At 34.3% G+C, this 19,746-nt stretch overlaps 1 protein-coding gene across 1 annotated transcript; it reads left to right on the top strand.

Annotated features, from left to right (window-relative positions):
• The first annotated feature begins 2,723 nt into the window (after nucleotides 1-2,723).
• Nucleotides 2,724-7,779, top strand: LOC132282520 (uncharacterized). Its single transcript, XM_059784235.1, has 4 exons — nucleotides 2,724-3,760; nucleotides 6,643-6,738; nucleotides 6,876-6,943; nucleotides 7,498-7,779. Exons 1-4 carry the CDS (start codon nucleotides 3,128-3,130, stop codon nucleotides 7,625-7,627), a joined length of 927 nt encoding a protein of 308 aa, XP_059640218.1. The 5' UTR covers nucleotides 2,724-3,127; the 3' UTR covers nucleotides 7,628-7,779.
• The last annotated feature ends 11,967 nt before the right edge of the window (nucleotides 7,780-19,746 follow it).

Consider the following 19,746-nt stretch of genomic DNA (forward strand, 5'->3'; position numbering starts at 1 on the left):
ACATTTATAAAGTAAATTAAAAAAAAAAAAAAAGTGAAAAATATAAAGTTTTTTTTTTAACTTTTTTTTTATGCAAAAATTGTTTAGATTGGTCCAATATATTAAATCGTAAAGTAAAAAAAAAAGAAAAGAAAGAAACTTTATATTGTTGCGTCTTTTAAGTGAGGGTTGATTTTGAGGTTGTGTTTGTGTGGTTTGTGTTTGCGGAAAGGTCAATGATCAGATAATCCAAGGCAATGAGGATGGGTTGAGAAATGGGTGATCTGCTAGGGATGATCTGATTAGCTGGGTTTGGATGATATTGTCTGACATGGCATGGAATTTTTTGTGTGAGGTGGAAAACAGGGGAATTGTGTATTATACAAATTAGTGAAAGAGGATATGCTGTTATGCTTCAACGGTTGGGTTGCTTTTCATATTTTAGGACCGTGTTCGAGCAGTACCTTTTTTTTTTGTTTTTTATTATTTATTATTAACTCTAACATTCTTGTTATAAAAATATAATAATAATAAGGGTATTTCTGACCTTCTTCCATAGATAACACTGAAGACATACGAGTTTCTTCTAAATTTCTGCAATGATGGGTGCGTGCACTAGTCACAATTCTCTTTTTTCTAAAAATAAAATAAATTGGCATTTGTGCCAAAATTCACAATTCCTCGTTTATTGTCACAAGTCAACAAAATATAGTCTCATTGTGATTCTATTTCTAAGTATTCGAAGTCGATTAAATATAATAAATTCAATTATTAAAAGTGATATCAAATTTATTTCATGAAAATAAAAGATTCACCACATTGCAAATTTGCAAGTGGAGAATGAGGTTTATTATAATGATATGACATCAAAGTGCACACATACCGGTCGATTAAAGGACCATTCATAGAATTGGCATCGGACGCTTGGTGTGTGTTTATCTTCGCAAAGTAGCCTCGGAAATGTGTGGTAGTGGTTGCATCCCCCACAATAGATATTTTAAGCAAACGTGAGGTGTTGGTGGCATCACCGGACTAGATTTTTCAAACCAAAACCACAAAAAATTAACGAATGAGAGAAAATTTTATGGTGCAAGTAAGTTCGAATTTAATCCACAAAAATATATATAAATATCCTCACATTATATATAAATATAAAACACGAAAGAAGGGGACAAAAGAAGAGAAAAGAAAAAATACCCGTTCGCTCTTTAAAAAAAAAAAAAACCATTGGAAAGAAAAAAAGATTCTCAGCTCTATTGCGCTCGTCAATCCCCATAAAAGACGAAATTGAAGGATCGATTGGAACGATGATCAGTAAGGTTGCAAATGAACTGAGCTGAACCCAAGACTTGGGCACGAGAGAATATAATTCCTAATATTTCTACCAGGCTACCACTAATGCACTTTGTGTCTTCAAAATACAACATTGATTAATATATACTAATATACATATGCTAAATAGATTATCAAAGCCAATTTTAACAGAATCAATAACTATACTATAATTTTTTTAAGCATTATTGGTAGAAATGATATTTATTTTAAATTAATAATTTACATATAAAAAGCTAAATACCACAAGAATAATATCAAATAAACTAATATTGGAGAATCATCATCATGTTGATCTAAAGTTAAAACACCACAATTTTGTTTTTATTATAAAATATATTTCTTATTTTCTTTCTATAACTTTAATTGGGTTAAATAGTAGAGGTAGGGTTCAACAAATTGATGTCCTCGCCGTTCTCTATCATCGCCGTCTGCTGTCCTCGCCGTTCTTTGTCATCGTCCGTCCTCTCCGTCTGCTGTTCTCGCCAAGTTTTTTTTATAATTACAATGATGGTATCTGAAAGTTTTTAGCATTGATTTTATTATAATTACAATGATGGAGCATGAAATCATTGATTTTTTATAATTACAATGATGGTATCTGAAAGTTTTTAGCATTGATTTATTATAATTACAATGATGGAGTATGAAATTATTGATATTTTTTGTGGAATATTAATTAATTTTGAGAAGAATTTTTTTTTTTTTATAAAAAAATTCATGAGCTGAACCCAAACTTTTAAAATTAAGACGAGTCCGAGTCCGAGTCCGAGTTCAATTTTCTGAGCTCGTCACGAGCCGAGCTCGAGCCCGAGCAGATCCTGTAAATAAATGAGCCGAGCCCAAGCAGACCCAAGCTCGACTCGGCTCAATTCATTTGTAGCCCTAATGATCAGTTTTGAAATTTGGGTCTTTTTGTTTGGGTTGGGCTAAGGCCTTTTCATTTTGCATCTTTGTATCACTTGGGGGCTTAAGCCCTTGTTGGTTTTGTAGTGGGGCTAGCCCTGTGAGTTAGCTATGGCCATTTGGCTTCTACATTCCATCCTCATTGTATAATATAGACTTTGCTTTACCTTTTGACAAAATAAATAAATAAATAATAATAATAATAATTGTTGAGTGTAGTTTTATTTATTTATTTTGTGGTCCGGAGGAATACCTTTTAAAATTGATCAGAATGAAAAGAATAATATACTGTGGAGTAACACAAGGTAAGGAAAAGAATATATATCAGAAATGAAAGTGATGGATTTCGATCAATTTAAATTTGGACAATCATGTCAAGACAGCAAGACTCTACTTCAATCCAGAATCTATCAGAAAAGAAAGAGATGTCCCACATATATATATATATATATATATATATAAATCTAATTGGACAGTCATGCCAAGATGGCAAGACTCAACTTCAATGCAGAAATTAAAGAGAGTTTGGTGAAAGGAGTTATATCAGCGTCCCCACAAAGAAACCAACCAAACCAACCCCCATTCTCTGCCATTCATATATATGGTTAGTCTCTTTACTACATATATATATATATATATTCAGGAAAAAAGATTTACTAAATCCCATCAAATTAGTCAATAAGTTAGCTACGGGAGGAATGTCAAACCAAATAAACCATCCCCTCAATTCACTTTACATCAATCATAAAAAATGGAGGAAAATTTCTAACACGAAAACAATTGCTCGGGAGAGTATAACAAGATCTTTCTTATTTTCCTTTACTTAAATTTCATTGCCTAATTAAGCTAATCAAACAGCTTATATAGCTATTATTAGCATAGACTCTTACCAATCAAACCATCGATCACTATGTTAGCTTCTTGTCTAAGCCTGGTCTCCTGGTACGGCACCTACCTCCACCGTTGTCTCTCCGCCGCCGGCCTGTCTTCGCAGATGGTCGACGTGGACGACGAAACCACCATCCACTTCTGGGGACCCAAACGATCCCCCAATTATGACTCTTCTTCCAAACCTGCATTAATTTTGATTCACGGGTTCGGCCCACGAGGCGAGTGGCAGTGGCGCCGGCAGGTGGTGTTCTTCGCCCCTCACTTCGACGTCTACGTGCCGGACCTCGTCTTCTTCGGTGAGTCCACCACCAAGTCGTCGGAGAGGTCGGAGGTTTTTCAGGCGGTTTGTGTTGGAAAGCTGATGGAGAAGTTGGGCGTTGAGAGGTATGCGGTGCTGGGGACGAGCTATGGGGGTTTTGTGGCGTACCACTTGGCGGAGATGTGGCCGGAGAGGGTTGAGAAGGTGGTGATTGCTAGTTCTGGGGTGAACATGAGGAGGAGTGATAATGTTGAGTTGTTGAGGAGGGCGAAAGCCGAGAAGATCGACGACGTTATGCTGCCGCAGACGGCGGCGCAGTTGAGTAAGTTGATGGGTTTGGCACTGTTTAGACGCCCCTACATGCCTCGGTTCTTGTTACATGACTTCATTGATGTAAGTAGTGCTTTCCTTCTTCCTAGCACTAAACTTGTACTGTAGCTTTGTGTTCTTGATTTCTCCAGTTGATACCTACTTAAATTCAAAATGATTAATGCATTATATCTACCTAGATTTAATTGTGTTTAAAAACTCGTTGTATGAGGATTCAGGCTATTGTCTAATTAATCTTTTACATTATATAGAAAAAAAAAAAAAAAAAAATTGTGTTAAAAAATTACAGTTTACTACAGCAGAGAATTTAGAATGGGTTCTGAATATGATACTCCACCCACATAATCCTCAATTTTGTTGATTATCTCTTTGATATTGTCTAATTAATATTTTAATTTATATAGAAAAAATTTTGTGAAAAATATTGTAACATGTTTGAAATAGATTTTGTGATCAATTTCATTAATTATTTGAATAATTGCTAATAATATGCAATATTCATTATTTTAATATATTGATTGGCGGATTTGTCGATAAATGTAGACCATATCTCAATAAATGTTTCCTTTGGTTGGTGAACTTAATTAGGTTGGAGATTATTTGGTGAAATTATTGGGAATATTAATGACCGTTAATTGATGTCTATGTCTGGTCAATTACGTTATATTAGTTTATATATATGGATGGTTAAAAAGATTAGATGGGCCAAAGTTGCCCGAAATTAACCTGTGTGGTACAATGTTTTGATGTTTTGAGGACCACAGTTATGTCTAACATCACAAGTATATCTTCTTCTTTTTTTTAATCCTAAATCACAAGTATATCATCATTAGCTCATTCCTCATTTTCAAATTCTGATTTTGTCCGTAACAAATTATATAATGTTATATTTGAAAGTATTCAATAGGCACTCTGAATTGGAATGGAAGAAAATTTGATTTAATTTTTAAAGTAAATTTGATCCAATTTTAAATTCAAGGAGTTGTGCACGTGCACGCATATATATATATATATATATATATATATATTTATATTAGAAACACTTAAATTTATAGGGATAAAAACTTTTTTATTTTTTATTTTTTATTAGTTAATACTCACACGCATAGAAGCTTGAATCCTTTATCTAGGAAAAGTATCGTTAAGTCATTGACCTGTTGGTGGAATACAACTCACATGTATATTTTTTCTTAGGATTAAACGCAAAAAAACACTCATGTTATATATAAAAGGTGCAAAAAACTCCCTATTAGAAAAAATGTGCATATAACACCTTATATTATACATTTTATGAGCAAATTTCCCCCTAATCACCAATTTTGATCAAATATTTTTATAAAAAACCCAAAATGCCCTCCTCTCTCCCATAGGCCCATGGTAGCACCGGCCCTCCCAAAGAAGACGGCTCCTAATTTTCCTACCCTAAATGGCTATTTCATTGCAATTTCCTTATTGTGGGTCCCTGAGCTATGGTATGATGACAACAATCAAAGGATGTTAGGTTGGAAATATTCTTTGATGACCCTCCCTTTTACAATAACAGTGATATACACCAGGTGGATCTTGAACCACCCAAAGCTACACCAGCAGTTGAAAGCCAACTCGCAGGTGAAAGTCCCTTGATATGGAGTATCTGCGCGCTACAAGATGAATCACAGAGCCAATACCAATCCAAGTTAATCACCAATATCAACGGCTCTTTAGCCAATTGGGTATCACTGATCGAAATTCGAACAATCATATGAGATCAATCTGCTTCCTACTCCGAATGTGAAGAACGGCAGCTCGAAGTTATGCCGGCGAGAGAGCGCCACCGGAAAGCTTCATCAATAATGGCGGTCAAATGGATTCTCTCTCCTCTCTTTCTCTCTATACTCTCTCTATAGGATTCTCTCTCTACAGACCCATTTTCTCTAAATGGATTCTCATCCTCTTCCCCTCCTTCACAGTCGCCTTTGTTCTCCCTCTCATCTCCACCACCACTAACACCACCTCCGCCGACGGTCTCTCCATTACCCAAACCCATCTTCGATGCCGGCCAAACTCAATTCCCCCACCTCTGCCAAAAATGACCACCACTAAGCTCAGCTAAGTTGTTGCCGACGTCCTTCGCTTTCATACCCCGCTGTAACTTCCTCATTTTCGGTCCGACCCTTGTAACTTACTCTCCCTCCTCTCTTTCTACTCTCTCTCTATAGACCCATTTTTGGGGCAGTGCTTGAAGCTCAACAATCTTCAAGTGCCCAACCAAAGCTTCCATCATTTCCGGCGAGCTCAAAGGAGCAAAATCCAGTTCACACCATCAAGTGTCCAAATGACAAAGACCCACTCGAGTGTCGGCGAAGATTAAGATCGGACTGAAGAAGCTCACAGCAATATCAACCGAGCTTTGTACCGTGAAGCGGTTGGGGTGACGGCGAGAGAAAGAATGAAGGTGACGACTGTGGCGGTGAGAGAAAGAGGGGAGAGAGAATCTGAGGATAGAGGAGAAAAAATTAAGGGGGTATTTCGGACATTTCAACTGAAATATCCTTGTTTGCACAAATTAAAACAGGGTATTTTTTGCACTTAACCCGTTTTCTTAATTGATCCAAGACTTTTTCATGCATGATCGATAATAATAAAATGGGGATAGAAATGGTGCCTTCCAATGAGTTCAAAATAAGCTAATAAGCTACGCATGTAGTTAAAACTTTTTCTACTGGTAATTCAATTGTCACTTGCAGCTATACCTAGACCAGCCTCTTAAACATATTTAAAGGTTTTGTGTGTGTGTGTGTGATAATTTTATTTATTTATTAAGTTTCTACTTGCTAGAAGCATTAGAAAACTCCCATTTTTTTTTTCCTGTCCCTAATGAAAAATAAATAAATTAAAAACAAGAAAATTATGAACAACAATATCACAACTACTGATATCATCAACCACAATATTTATGGATGCAGAAATTGTACTCCGACAACAGGAAGGAGAAGATGGAACTCCTGAAGGGACTGAGCGTTGGATGGGACGACACAGTTAATATATCCCCTCTTCAACAGGTACACAGTGACCATATTCTGAGTTAAATTAAGCCAAAAAAAAAAAAAAAGTATTATTATTATTTTTCCTGGTTAGGTTTTATAAATTTGCTGTTAACTTCTTCTTCTTTTTTTTCTTTTTTTTTTTTGGCCGGTAGGAGGTCTTGATAGTGTGGGGAGACCATGATCAAATATTTCTACTGGAGAAAGCTACTGAACTCAAGGAGTATGTACACTCTGCATCAACTCATCTTTGAACTTTGTTTTAATCTTTATTTTTGTTATCTCATTCAGCTAGTTAAGACATTGTTTCATAACAAGCAATTCATTATATATATATATATATATATATTTGATGTACTTTGCATTAATTTGTATCTTTGCTAACTAACTCATTCAGCTAGCTAGCTAGCTGACACATTGTTTCATAGCATGCACTTAATCATATATTGATTAACCCCAGATTACAATAATTTAAGTAGGTGAACAAAAGAGAAGAAGAGCAGAAATGCAATATTCGCGGTTTAGACTCAATGTGAATGCTTAGTTTAAATTGAATAATACAGAATTATGGATATACTAGAAAAATAAAATAACAGATGAATGTAACTTTGCTCCAACAATATTGAAAAAAAGACCGATGACTTTTTTCATTTGAACAACCATTCTTTTTTAATTTTTTTTGGAAGTTCAGAACAACCAGTCTTTTGATATGTGATAAAGATAGATTTGGCTCATCATGCATCAAATTTAATAGAATTTTCTGGTTTGTGGTTGCAGGCTTCTGGGAGAGAAGGCAAGACTGGAAGTAATAAAGAATACATCACACGTACCCCAACTAGAACAAGCAAGGCAGTTCAACAACATTGTGATGAATTTCTTATGTGGGTCCTCATCACTATCCTACTAATTTGTTTACTAGATCAATGAATTGTTTTTGACTTGTGGTCTTTTGATTGAATTTTCTGATCATGAAATTACCGCACTTACGGTTTTCGGCTACAGAAACCTTTTACACATACATGAAAATTAATGACATTGGGCTCTGTATAATTTGTCTTCTTTTTTTTTTTTTTTTTTTTTTTGAATGTTTCGCAAAGATTCTGAAAATATTTTTTGGAAAAACTTTTTCGTTGTTTTGCTTCCTGAATTGCCTGTAAGTGAAAATCGAAAATCAAATCTCTTATGAAAATTAAACTTTCTTACCAAATAAATATCAACCATAATTCCTATTAACTTAATAAAATCAAATTGTACGAACATAACTAATTGACACAGGCTAGAAACCTAAAACAATTTATAATATAGGAAATATTGTGGTGATCTTGCGGACGGGTGTGTGAACGAGTGCATGTGGCATCAGTAGACTATCACACTGGGTGAGCTACAGTTGCACAATCTCAGATTACCTGGATATGGATGGGGGTAAGTGTTATATGTAAATTCAACACCCTTCTATAGTACAATGCATTTTAAAGTCGTGATGATCATGAACGTATCAAAACTATTGGATTAGTACCAAGATGGGTGATCCCCTTGGAAGTCTCTGGTCTGAAGGAGCCAAAAGCAAATAATATCGTGTCTGTAAGAATTGTTACAAATGGTATTAAATTGTAACCCAGTCGACATGATGACCAACAGGGAAGCTGGGTCCCAAAGAAGATGATTGCGGCGACCTTATCCCACATTACCTTGTGACAAAACATCCGAAAATAATGCAGAAGTCCCCATCTTTAAAACAGTAAGGAGCAACAAAATCATTATATCCAAGTTATACCAAACCCCATTGATCCCTCTCAAAGCAATCCAATGCCTGCTCCTCAAAGTCTCCTGTTACGTGGAAATTAATGACATAAGGCTCTGTATAATTTGTCCTTTTTTTTAATGTTTCGCAAAGATTCTGATAATAATTTTTGAAAAAACTTTTTTGTTGTTTGGCTTCCTGAATTGTTTGTAAGTGAAAATTGAAAATCAAATCTCTTATTAAAATTAAACTTACTTTCTTATTAAAGACTTTAATTTGTCTGAGTCATCGATTATCCGTTAATCTAAATATCAACCATGGTTCCTATTAATTTAATAAAATCAAATTGTACCAACAGAACTTGACAGAAGCTATCAGAAACCTACAACAATTTATAATCTAATGAAATATTGTGACAACCTTGTGGGCGGGTATGTGTGAGTGTGTGGATGGAGCAAGTATTATATGTAGATTCAACACCCTTTTATAATACAACGTATTTTAAAGCTATGATAATTGTGAACACACTAGAACTCCAGAGTTAAGCGTACTTAACTTGAATTAGTACCAAAATGGGTGATTCCCTAGGAAGTCTCTGGTTTGTAGGAACCAAAAGCGGACAATATTGTGTCTGGTTAAGGTGAAAATTGTTACAAATGGTATCAAAGCCTAATCCAATTGGAAGTGCGGCCAACGAGGACGTTGGTCCTCAAAGGAGGTAATTGTGGCAAACTTATCCCACATTGCCTGGGTGTGACAAAACATCCGAAAATGATGTAACAGACCAAGAACTCCCCATCTTTAAAACAGTAAAGAGCAACAAAATTGTGAGTTGTACGCAGCGGAATGTATTTTAGGAAAGTATTAGATTTTGTAAAATAGATTTGTGTCGTTACTAACTCTACTTATTTTAGCAGTTAAATAATTAATCGCATGCAGTAAAATAAAATAAAGTATAAAGTTAGAGATGACACTAGGATTTTAGCGAGAAAACCCCAGTTGATAAAATACGTCAACTGTTATAGGAAAAACCTCGTGGACTTGTGCAGTCTAAAGTAAACCAATCCACTATACTTGGAACAAAGTATACCGAACTTTAACTCTGACTTACACCCTATTGTTCTACCCAACACCAACCGCTGATGATCCTCTGACTTTGCGACTCCCCGTCCAACAGTAACTTGACCTCAAACTTACACTTGATATTTGTAGAAGAGTAGCAGGTAGATCAGACAGCACTCCGCGAATGCTCCAACCCTTCCAAAGTGTGACTGCGTTTACTTCTGTTCTTCAACCGTCTGAATGATGTAGAAGAAGATTTGTTTTGTCTGAATGATATTAATATGACTGTATGATAACGATTAGGATTCGAACACAGCAACTCTAAATTCACTAGGTGAATGTGTGTTCTAGGAAGACCACAGAAAAATCAACTTTGATTTTCTGAGAGAAATAAACTTCCTGAGGCTTTGTATGATATATGAATAATGATTAAAAGCCGTAGATAAACCAATGTATATGACATGATTTATATAAAGTTTAGAATGACCTAATCCCTCTGAAAATAAGGTAAAAGTCGTGCATAGGATTTGGTACAATTCTAGACTAACTGGGAAACAACTCAGAATAAGAAAACTGAAGTTGTATAGCAAACAGGACATCTTGAACCGGTTCAAGGAAGCTGAACCGGTTCAAGGTTAGCAGACCTGAATATGCAGATTTTTTCAGCCTAGTTTCATTCTACGAAAATTTCAGACCAAAATGGTAAGTGTAGAATGTCCAACATTGTTCATATTCCTTCCTAAAGTAGTGTTCTTACCCTTTTCTTCACAAATACTTCAAGTATGATAACTTTGAACTCCTTCTCAGTTTTGTAGTCCTATCGAACTTGATGACTTGTATAACAAGTAATTTAAATTACAACTCAACTTGGACTTGTAATGTCTACGACAATTGCCAAAATAAATTAATATCTCACAATCTCCCCCTTTGGCAATTTAGTGACAAAACCCTAAAATAATTTTGCAATCTACCCAAAGTAGAAAAGTAAATTACATTTTTTGCTTAAAGATAAAAATACGAAATTGGAACACTGATCTTTTTGAATTCAAGACTCGACCTGTTGTCCTATACACGATCAAACAATAACTACCAGTGAAGTTTAATAAATAAAAATTTATAAGAACTCTTTAAGTAAATATCTAATATCCAAAATTTTATTATCTCCCCCTTAATATCAGATGTGGTCTCCCTCTTTTGTAACAAATTGACAAAGCATAGAGAAAAATAATAAAAGAACAGATAAGTCCACCCAAGTAAAGCACAATCCAAATAAGCATATTGAAGTCTTTGAAAGCATATTTCAGGAATATCCAAGAACAAAGACAAGTGGTACAATTATTAAACAAAACATGATGTCATGATGCATGAGAAAATAACATTAAAAGTAACATCATGTTCCCTCAATCACTCAGAGACAATAAACAGAATCTTTAGTCTCCACCACTCTCCTCCTCATCCTCATCCTCCTCATCCTCATCTGTATACTCATCCCCATTTTCATCATCTTCCTCATTGTCAGCTTGCAGAAATGGATCTGGAGGTGCAGGCCTGTAGACATCCTCATTCGGAACCCCAAATGGCTATTCTCTCAGCTGAGTCATCTGTAGTTTGAGATCTCGGATCTCAACCATTATCTTCTCAAACAACGAATTCTGATGCTGAAGTAGATGGGAATACATAATGTTGGCATCGGTTTTCATAAAAGTCCCTTTCGGAGTAAATAGCTGAGTAATGTCTGAAACTTGTGACGGCCTTTCATTTCATCTACAGGCCTTTCTAGCATTCTCCAGAGCAGTATTTGATTTGTTCAAAGCACGAGGATCTAATTCGGTTATGATAGGCTTATGATTAGCTTTTGGAGGATTCGGCACATTCTTCTTTTTTCAGAATTTCCATGATGATTATTGGAAATGGAGAAGAATACTTGCGAGAATTTTTCTTATAATGAGTTATTGTAAGCTGCACAATAGAGTGATCAAGCAAAATGTTCTTATTGTTGGCAAGAAAATAAAGTACTTATGCTCGCTCCAGAGATAATTCATCCTTCTTCCTGAAGTAGCCCAGATTTGCCATAACAAACAAGTTGAAGAAGACAGCTTCATCTGTCAGAAATCGAGCTGGAATAGTATCTTGGTTCAAAGAGGAGTTAGGCACACATATCTTTTGAACAATCTGGGATAAATCAGGGCTTGTAACTGTCAAAGGTAGAGTATGTCCCGACAATTGATGATTTTTCGAAAGGCCAAGAATAGACGCAATATCCTACTCATCAACTGTATAATCAACTCCAAACAATGATACAATGAAGTATAAGTCATGAACCTCACGGATATTAGCATAGAAATAGCTAATCATATTCGGACAATAAACGCCTTTGTCAAGCCTAGTGAAGAAAAGCCAATTATGAGATTTGATGTAGTTCACTAGTACTTGTCTTGCAGTGTCTTGAAGTTTCTGAAGATTAACATTCCTCTCTGTCTTTATTGGCCCATCCTTGTAAATAGAGAGATACACATTCCAAGCTTCTTCATTGTAAAAATGCGACTTTGTAAATTCAATCCTTCCAGTGCTAGAAACTGAAGGATATCTCATTGGAGACATGCTAGGTGCTTGTGAACCACTTTGAGGTTCTTGAATGGAGATACCGGTTCGAGACCTTTTTGGTGGTTTAGAATTAGCAATTCCTTTCCCTTTAGCTTCCCTAGTCGATTTAGGAGCCATGTCCTTTTGAAACTTTTTCACTTTGAAGCTTGTAACTCTTTCAGGAATTTTATCAAACACTTGGTGTGCAACCCCAAAAGTGTTTATAGAAAAGCTTGTTTTGATCTTCAATCCTCCCCAAAATCAACAAAACAACGCAAATCTATTTTTCTGAAGTACAATTAAGCTTCAATCTCTTTAATCAACTCAACTGATTAACCAATCCTCGAAGGTTTAACCCTAAACTTCATTGAAACCCATTTTGCAATTTTCAATTTTCAATTCTCACAATCTTCAATTCTTGTCTTCAATCTCATATAGATTATATAATGATCAATTATATATCATAGATGAATGCCAAGAAATTGATATGATGCATATGGATATATATATGTGAGACCTAAGGTGCCACTTGTTGGTTTTGTGGTGGAACCACTTCGGGGCTTAATCTCATGACACATGAAGGGTGGAGATTCACCCATTTGTTAGCCTAGGATTGAAGCACTTGGTTGCATGGATGGTTGACAAATGTAGGCTCAATGTTAAGTCTTGGAAGTTTACATAAGATGGTGACAAGTGTAGGCTTCACAATTGGTCTTGTAATTGTGTGTGTGTGGGAGGTAGTACAAGAGCACCTAGTGAGTGGAGAATCCCACCATTTAGCTTAGGGTTTACACCTTTGTTTCATTTTAGCTCTTTCCTCTCAAGAACCCTAACTTGAGCCACCATAGAGAAAAGTTTGGTTAATAGCTTTCTTCTTCATTTTGGCCTCCTTCCACTCACCTTAGACCATTAAGTTTGGAATACATTATCTTCTTCTCACTCTCCTCTACAAAACCCTAGTTTAGTTTGTCATTTTAAGCTTAGTTGCTTTGGATTATAGAGATTCAATTCTCTATTGAGGTAGGGGTGGTTGTATGTTTATCCTCATTGGGTTATATATATATTGGAGCTTAATATATATTGAGAGAGAGAGCAAGATAGTTAGAATAATGTTGCAAACAAATGAGGCCTGAAGCAATTTTAAACCCAAAACCCGTGCTCTTGAACCTATTCAGCCTTCTTGAATTGGTTCAAGAAGGACAGTGTGCAATATGCACAAAACCTTGAACCGGTTCCATTATCTTGAACTGGTTCAAGATAGACAGTCACTCGTACCTTGGCCAAATGACATGCTTGAACTGGTTCACCCCTCATTGAACTGGTGCAAGACCTCCAGTGTTGAAACTACAGTGTATTTTTGAAAACAAAACTCCAATGAATTTTCAGAAAATATTTTAACACATTGGTGACTAAAACTAGCAACAAAAACAATCTAAAAACTTAAAAATCAAAATCTTTTTGAATTTTTCACATTTTTCATTTTTTTTTATTTTTATTTTTCATTAAAACTAAAAACAGAATCACCAGTCATTAAAATCATCCAATCAACACATGATTCAAAACCCTTTCAGAGAATTTTAAGAATATCTTAGAAAGCAAATATTCGACTCCACAGATTCTTCAAATAGTTTCAAATTTCAGAAAATAATCACAACATGAAATCAAACTTGGAAATTTTAATGAAGAATTTAGAAATTAATCTAGCAAATTCATATGTGTGTGTGAAATTCAATCTAATCCATCTTCAGTTGAATTTCAATAGATCATTGTTTAAACCTTACTGATCGAAAAGTATCAAGATAAAATTATTTTGAGCAATTTTTCTAAGCAAGGCGGCTTTCACTCTAAAGAGTAGTCAGCAATTCCCCAACTTAACTTATCTCCACTTTTCGCTTCAATTCACAGTTTAATGGGAGTTTTCGATCAAATCTCAATAGGTAACCTTTTCCTTAGCAAAGTATTCAGAAATTTTTTTTCCTTTTCAGACTGAATATTTTTTAATTTTTTTTTAAGCTCCTATTTTTTTTTTTTAAACAATAATCTTTATACCTTTTGTGAGCAATAAACCCTAATCAACAGATTAAAGGATTTTCAACCAAATTTGTCAGAGATGGATTAGTGCACAAAAGTCTATGAACTTAAGTGATTCAAATCTAAAAATCCTTTAAACAATGCAAATCATCTTTCAATGTCTAGATTACAGACAAAGAATCTATGTTTATTCAAATTATCATGTATCTCAATTTGCATTCATTGATAGATCATAAATTCTTCAAAAGAAGTTTCACATGTACATCAAGAAGATTTTGATCAGAAATTTAAAACCCTAACCAAACCCCAACAAGTGATCCAATGGCAACAAAATTTTCTTTTAAACACAAGCCATGATCACTGAATTTTATAGGACTTAGTTTGAAGATGAAATCCTCTCGGAAACTAGTTCCACGAACTCAACAAACATAATTGATCAAATCAGACTTTTTGATTCACATAGCTTTCACTTTCACTTCCTGGAATTCTCTTTCATTCTTTACCTCTTTCTTAGGCAAATTTTCAGCTTTAGAAAACTTAGGTGACATAAAAACCTTTTTCTTTTTAGAAAACACATTTTTCTTTGCATGAATATCATGAGAATAAAAATCAGAAAAATCTTTCTTTTTAAAGTGTGAATTCCTTTTAGCACGAAAATTTCTAGGTTTATTCCAATTTTGCTTCCTAGCATGAAACCTATTTTGCGTAAAGGAATTATAACCATGAAAATCATAAAAAGAATTATCTCTTTTCTTTTAATAACAATAGTGTTGATTATGTCCAGTTCTACCACAATAAGAATAATAAAGCATATTGGACACACTCTTAGCATGCATAGGCTCAACAAAAACTTTAGGCTTAACAATAGAACATTCAAATTCATGGGTTTAACAAAAATAGTTTGACCCTTTTTTCTAGATGAAGCCTCATAAAACCTAATCAGTTTTATCACTTACATATTTACCAACACTAAATATCTTATCAAGCTTAATTTGCCTAAAAGTAAAATCAATTAATTTTTCTTAATATTTTTTCAATTCAAGTTCAAGAAAATTAAATTTGGCAATAAAAGATTCTCTAGCAGAACTAACTTGACTTACATCGCTCTCAAGGAATTTTACCTTGTCATGAAGATTTTAAATTTCAGATTTGTTCTCCTTAAGCAATTTCTATTTTTGCTTCTTCTCCTTCTTTAAGGAATCATTCTCCATCTTCAAGGTATCTCTTTCCTTTTTCAAGGCATCATTCATGCTTTCTATTTCTCTCAACTTCTTGGATTGCTCCTTGACATCCTTACTCAATAACTCAAATTGGGTAAGATTTCCTACACACAAAGAAGAATTATTAGTAGTATCATTATCAACATGCGCAATAAAAGCAATAGAAACATCTTTATTATTTTCCTTAGCTTTCAATTTAGAAGGATCTCCTTTATTACAATTTATATTCTTTCTAGTTTTAAGGAACCTTCTAGAATTTTTAGACATGATGAAAACAATTTTTGAAAAAAAAAAAATCAAAACTTTCAACAAGGATCAACTCAATGTGTAGAGATTGGCCCTGATACCAATTTGTGAGTCGTACGCAGCGGAATGTATTTTAGGAAAGTATTAGATTTTGTAAAACAGACCTGTGTCGTTACTAACTTTACTTATTTTAGCAGTTAAACAATTAATCACATGCAGTAAAATAAAGCAAAGTATAAAGTTAGAGATGACACCATGATTTTAGCGAGGAAACCCAGTTGATAAAATACGTCAACTGTTATAGGAAAAACCTCGTCGACTTGTGCAGTTCAAAGTAAACCAATCCACTATGCTTGGAACAAAGTATACCGAACTTTGACTCTAGCTCACACCCTATCGTTCTACCTAACACCAACCGTTGACAATCTTCTGGCTTTGCGACTCCCCGTCCAACAGCAACTTGACCTCAGGCTTACACTTGATAGTTGTAGAAGAGTAGCAGGTAGATCAGACAGCACTTCGCGAATGTTCCAACCTTTCCAAAGTGTGACTGTGTTTACTTCTGTTTTTCAACCGTCTGAATGATGTAGAAGAATATTTGCTTTGTCTGATCGATGTTAATACGATTGTATGATCACGATCAGGATTCGAACACAACAACTCTAAATTAACTAGGTGAATGTGTGTTCTAGGAAGACCACAGAAAAATCAACTTTGATTTTCTGAGAGAAATAAACTTCCTGAGGCTTTGTATGATATATGAATAATGATTAAAAGCTGTAGATAAACCAATGTATATAACATGGTTTATATAGAGTTTAGAATGACCTAATCCCTCTGAAAATAAGGTAAAAGTCGTGCATAGGATTTGATACAATTCTAGACCAACTGGGAAACAACTCAGAATAAGGAAATTGAAGTTGTATAGCAAACAGGACATCTTGAACCGGTTCAAGTTTGGCGGTGACTCAAACTTGAGCATCTTGAACTGGTTCAAGGTTGGTAGACCTGAATATTCGGATTCTTTCAGCCTAGTTTCATTCTACGGAAATTTCAAACCAAAATGGTACGTGTAGAATGTCCAACCTTGTTCATATTACTTCATAAAGTAGTGTTCTTACCCTTTTCTTCACAAACACTTCAAGTATGGTAAGTTTGAACTCCTTTCTAGTTTTGTAGTTTTGATGACTTGTAAAACAAGTAATTTAAATTACAACTCAATTTGGACTTGTTATGTCTATGATAATTGCCAAAATAAATTAATATCTCACAAAAATTACTCTATCCAAGTTATATCAAACCCCATTGATCTTTCTCAAAGCAATCCATTAATGCCTACTCCTCAAAGTCACCTGTTATCATCTTAATATTGATACCAAGGTTGAGTGCTCGGAAAATGGTCTATGCACTGTCATGTCTTGGAGGGTAAAAAAAGAGGCAAGAGATTCACAAAGCATCCATGGCCCTCTTGCACTTGCTTGGTTTTGTCTGAAACTATCTGTAAAGAAAGAGACTACGAACAGATTAGGTTCGGTTCCATACGATCAAAACCACTACAGTAGATAGAAGAATGCAAACAGACTGGCCTGTTGAGATACACCAAGAGAAGACCGGCCACGATCATCAAACTTATCAATGACGTACTGCATCAACTTTCTTTTTCACGTCTTGGTCGAGGTTGCAAAGCTCAATAATCTGTTGTCAAAAAAAAAAAAAAAAAAAAAAAAAGAAAAACAATAGATTATTGAGTTTTCCAACCTATGAACACCTTAAGGAATACGTGGAAAGGAAAGTTGATGCAATCATTGATAAGTTTCATGATTGTGGTCTTCGTTATGACTGTATTAATTTTGATCAATGAATCAATGGTGCATATAGAACTGAACCTGATCTATTGATACTCTCTCTTTCATTAAAGACTGTTCCAAAGAAATTAAACCAAGGAGAATGCAGGAAGACTATGGAAATTTGTGGGTCTCTTGCCTCTTTTTTGACCCTTCCATGACCATTCCTCGAACACTCCAACCTTGGTGTCAATATTTGAGATGATTATTGGTGACTTTGAGAAGTAGGCATTGGAGTAATTATCATTGTTTGAATAAAAATAGTTAGATTAATGGATATGCATGCAAGAGAGATATATTGGATAATCAATAACTCAAACACATTAACAAAGGCTTTGGTAAGAATAAAGTAAATTTGATTTTCATAATAGCTTTGATTTTTATTTAAAAACATTTTCAGAATCCAAACAGTGTAATAAAAATTTCAGAAAATGTTTTCAATATCTTTACCAAACATCAGAAAAAAATAAAAATATTTTACATGAAAAAGTTAATTTTCTTAGAAACAAACGGTGCCTAAGATATCATTTCTGTTGGACAAATCCTTAGGTTAGTACATAGATTTCTGTTTTCTAGTGTGTCTAGGCTTTCTTTGCTTCCTCACACAAATCATCCGATTAATTCGTATACTGCTATAAACTGTACTACAAAGATGCATACAAAGCTCATTTCTAATTTTTATTTTTATTTTTTTCTCGGTGAGTAAAAAAGGAGGTGCAACATGAGAATTTCTCAAGAGTCACTCAAAATATATATATATATATATATATATATTTCCGATGAGTAAAAAAAGAAGTGCAACACGAGAATTTCTCAAGAGTCACTCAAAATAGATTTATAAGAATTGGTAAATGCTCAAGGGTCCAATCATCATATATTTGTGCCAACCCTCCCTCCACACCTTTGAACCAGACACATCTGCAAAAGCAAATCAGCAGATTTCAGTTGATCAGAAAGGACATTGAAAGACAAGTGGTGATGAGATTCCATTTGTGAGTCTCTGCTGAAGAAGACACTCCCCATTTTAACTGTTTGTCTCTAGTTGCTAATTTCCCAGACAAAGCCAACAAGGCTTGTCTCTCAGTCACAGCATAGCTTTGGTAGAACCATGGCAGTACCGGCTGCAAAAGGAACTTCACCTTTCTGAGTATTCCCTGCTGAAGCAGAGCTGTACAAATGGGAAGTTGTGAAATGACCATTAAATTAACAATGTCAATTAATAATTGATTGAGGGGTAAATGTGCCTAGCTAACACACCGGTCACAAATATTAAATGAGTAATAATAGGGATTGTGATATTCGGACAAACTCGATTATTTTTATATGGTAAAATCTGATAATAATTATGTTATAAAAAAATATTAATGATATTATGATAGCATTTGTGCCTTCACACTTAAAACTGTCTCGACTCATTATATATATGTTGAATGCTTACTATCAAATCCGTAGTAAAAGATCTATCGGTTGCACCTGCTCATTAAAAACAAAAACAAAAATCTAATGCAAAACAGGATAGGGCCAATTAATACATTCATGCTTGATGGCTTAAAGACCTGAGAGTGAGTGAGAGTGTATATTAATGATGATTCGGACTAATGGTTTGAACGTTGAATTTTGGATAATGGTTTGAACGTTGAATTTTGGATAATGTTTGAATGTTGAATTTTGAATCTAGCTAACTATAAAGTCTTTATGGCTCTCAATTCAATAAATAAATAAATAAATATATATATATATATATATATTATTGTTTGCAACTAAGATTAAAAAAATATTTAATAAATTAAAATAATAATCTTTTAAGTAAAATAAATAAATAAAAGTAAATATAGGAGACACTCTTATGACGCGCACACTCAAATTTTTTAAACTTTGACTTACTTTTGCTCTCGTACTCGTTCTTACTCCTACTCTATATGACTTAACTTGTGACTATTTAAAAGTATAATTATTGTTCTTCAAATTCTTTAATAGATATTAGTAGCGGGTGTTTGAGTGAGTTAAAGCTCAACGTAAAATCTTTTTTGATAATATTGAATTTGAATTTCTCTGAAAGGTTATTCTCGTGTTTTATTTTTCAAAATAATTTTTCACATAGAAGAAGAGTCAGGTGTATTCTAACCAATCTACTTGCTCTTCACTTTAGTGTTTGTTGATTGCGAGTAAAAATTGGGTGTGTCGGACAGTACCAATGACATACCATGAATTGTCAATAAAAACCAATATAAAGAGTAGTTTTTAAAGATAGGTGAGACCAATTTTATAAAATAATGTATTTTTATTAATTGGACATGCC

This window comes from Cornus florida, unplaced genomic scaffold (genome assembly GCF_030987335.1).
Source record: "Cornus florida cultivar Cherokee Brave unplaced genomic scaffold, ASM3098733v1 CherokeeBrave_3.0.0_Hap2_Chr11, whole genome shotgun sequence".
Lineage (NCBI taxonomy): Eukaryota > Viridiplantae > Streptophyta > Magnoliopsida > Cornales > Cornaceae > Cornus > Cornus florida.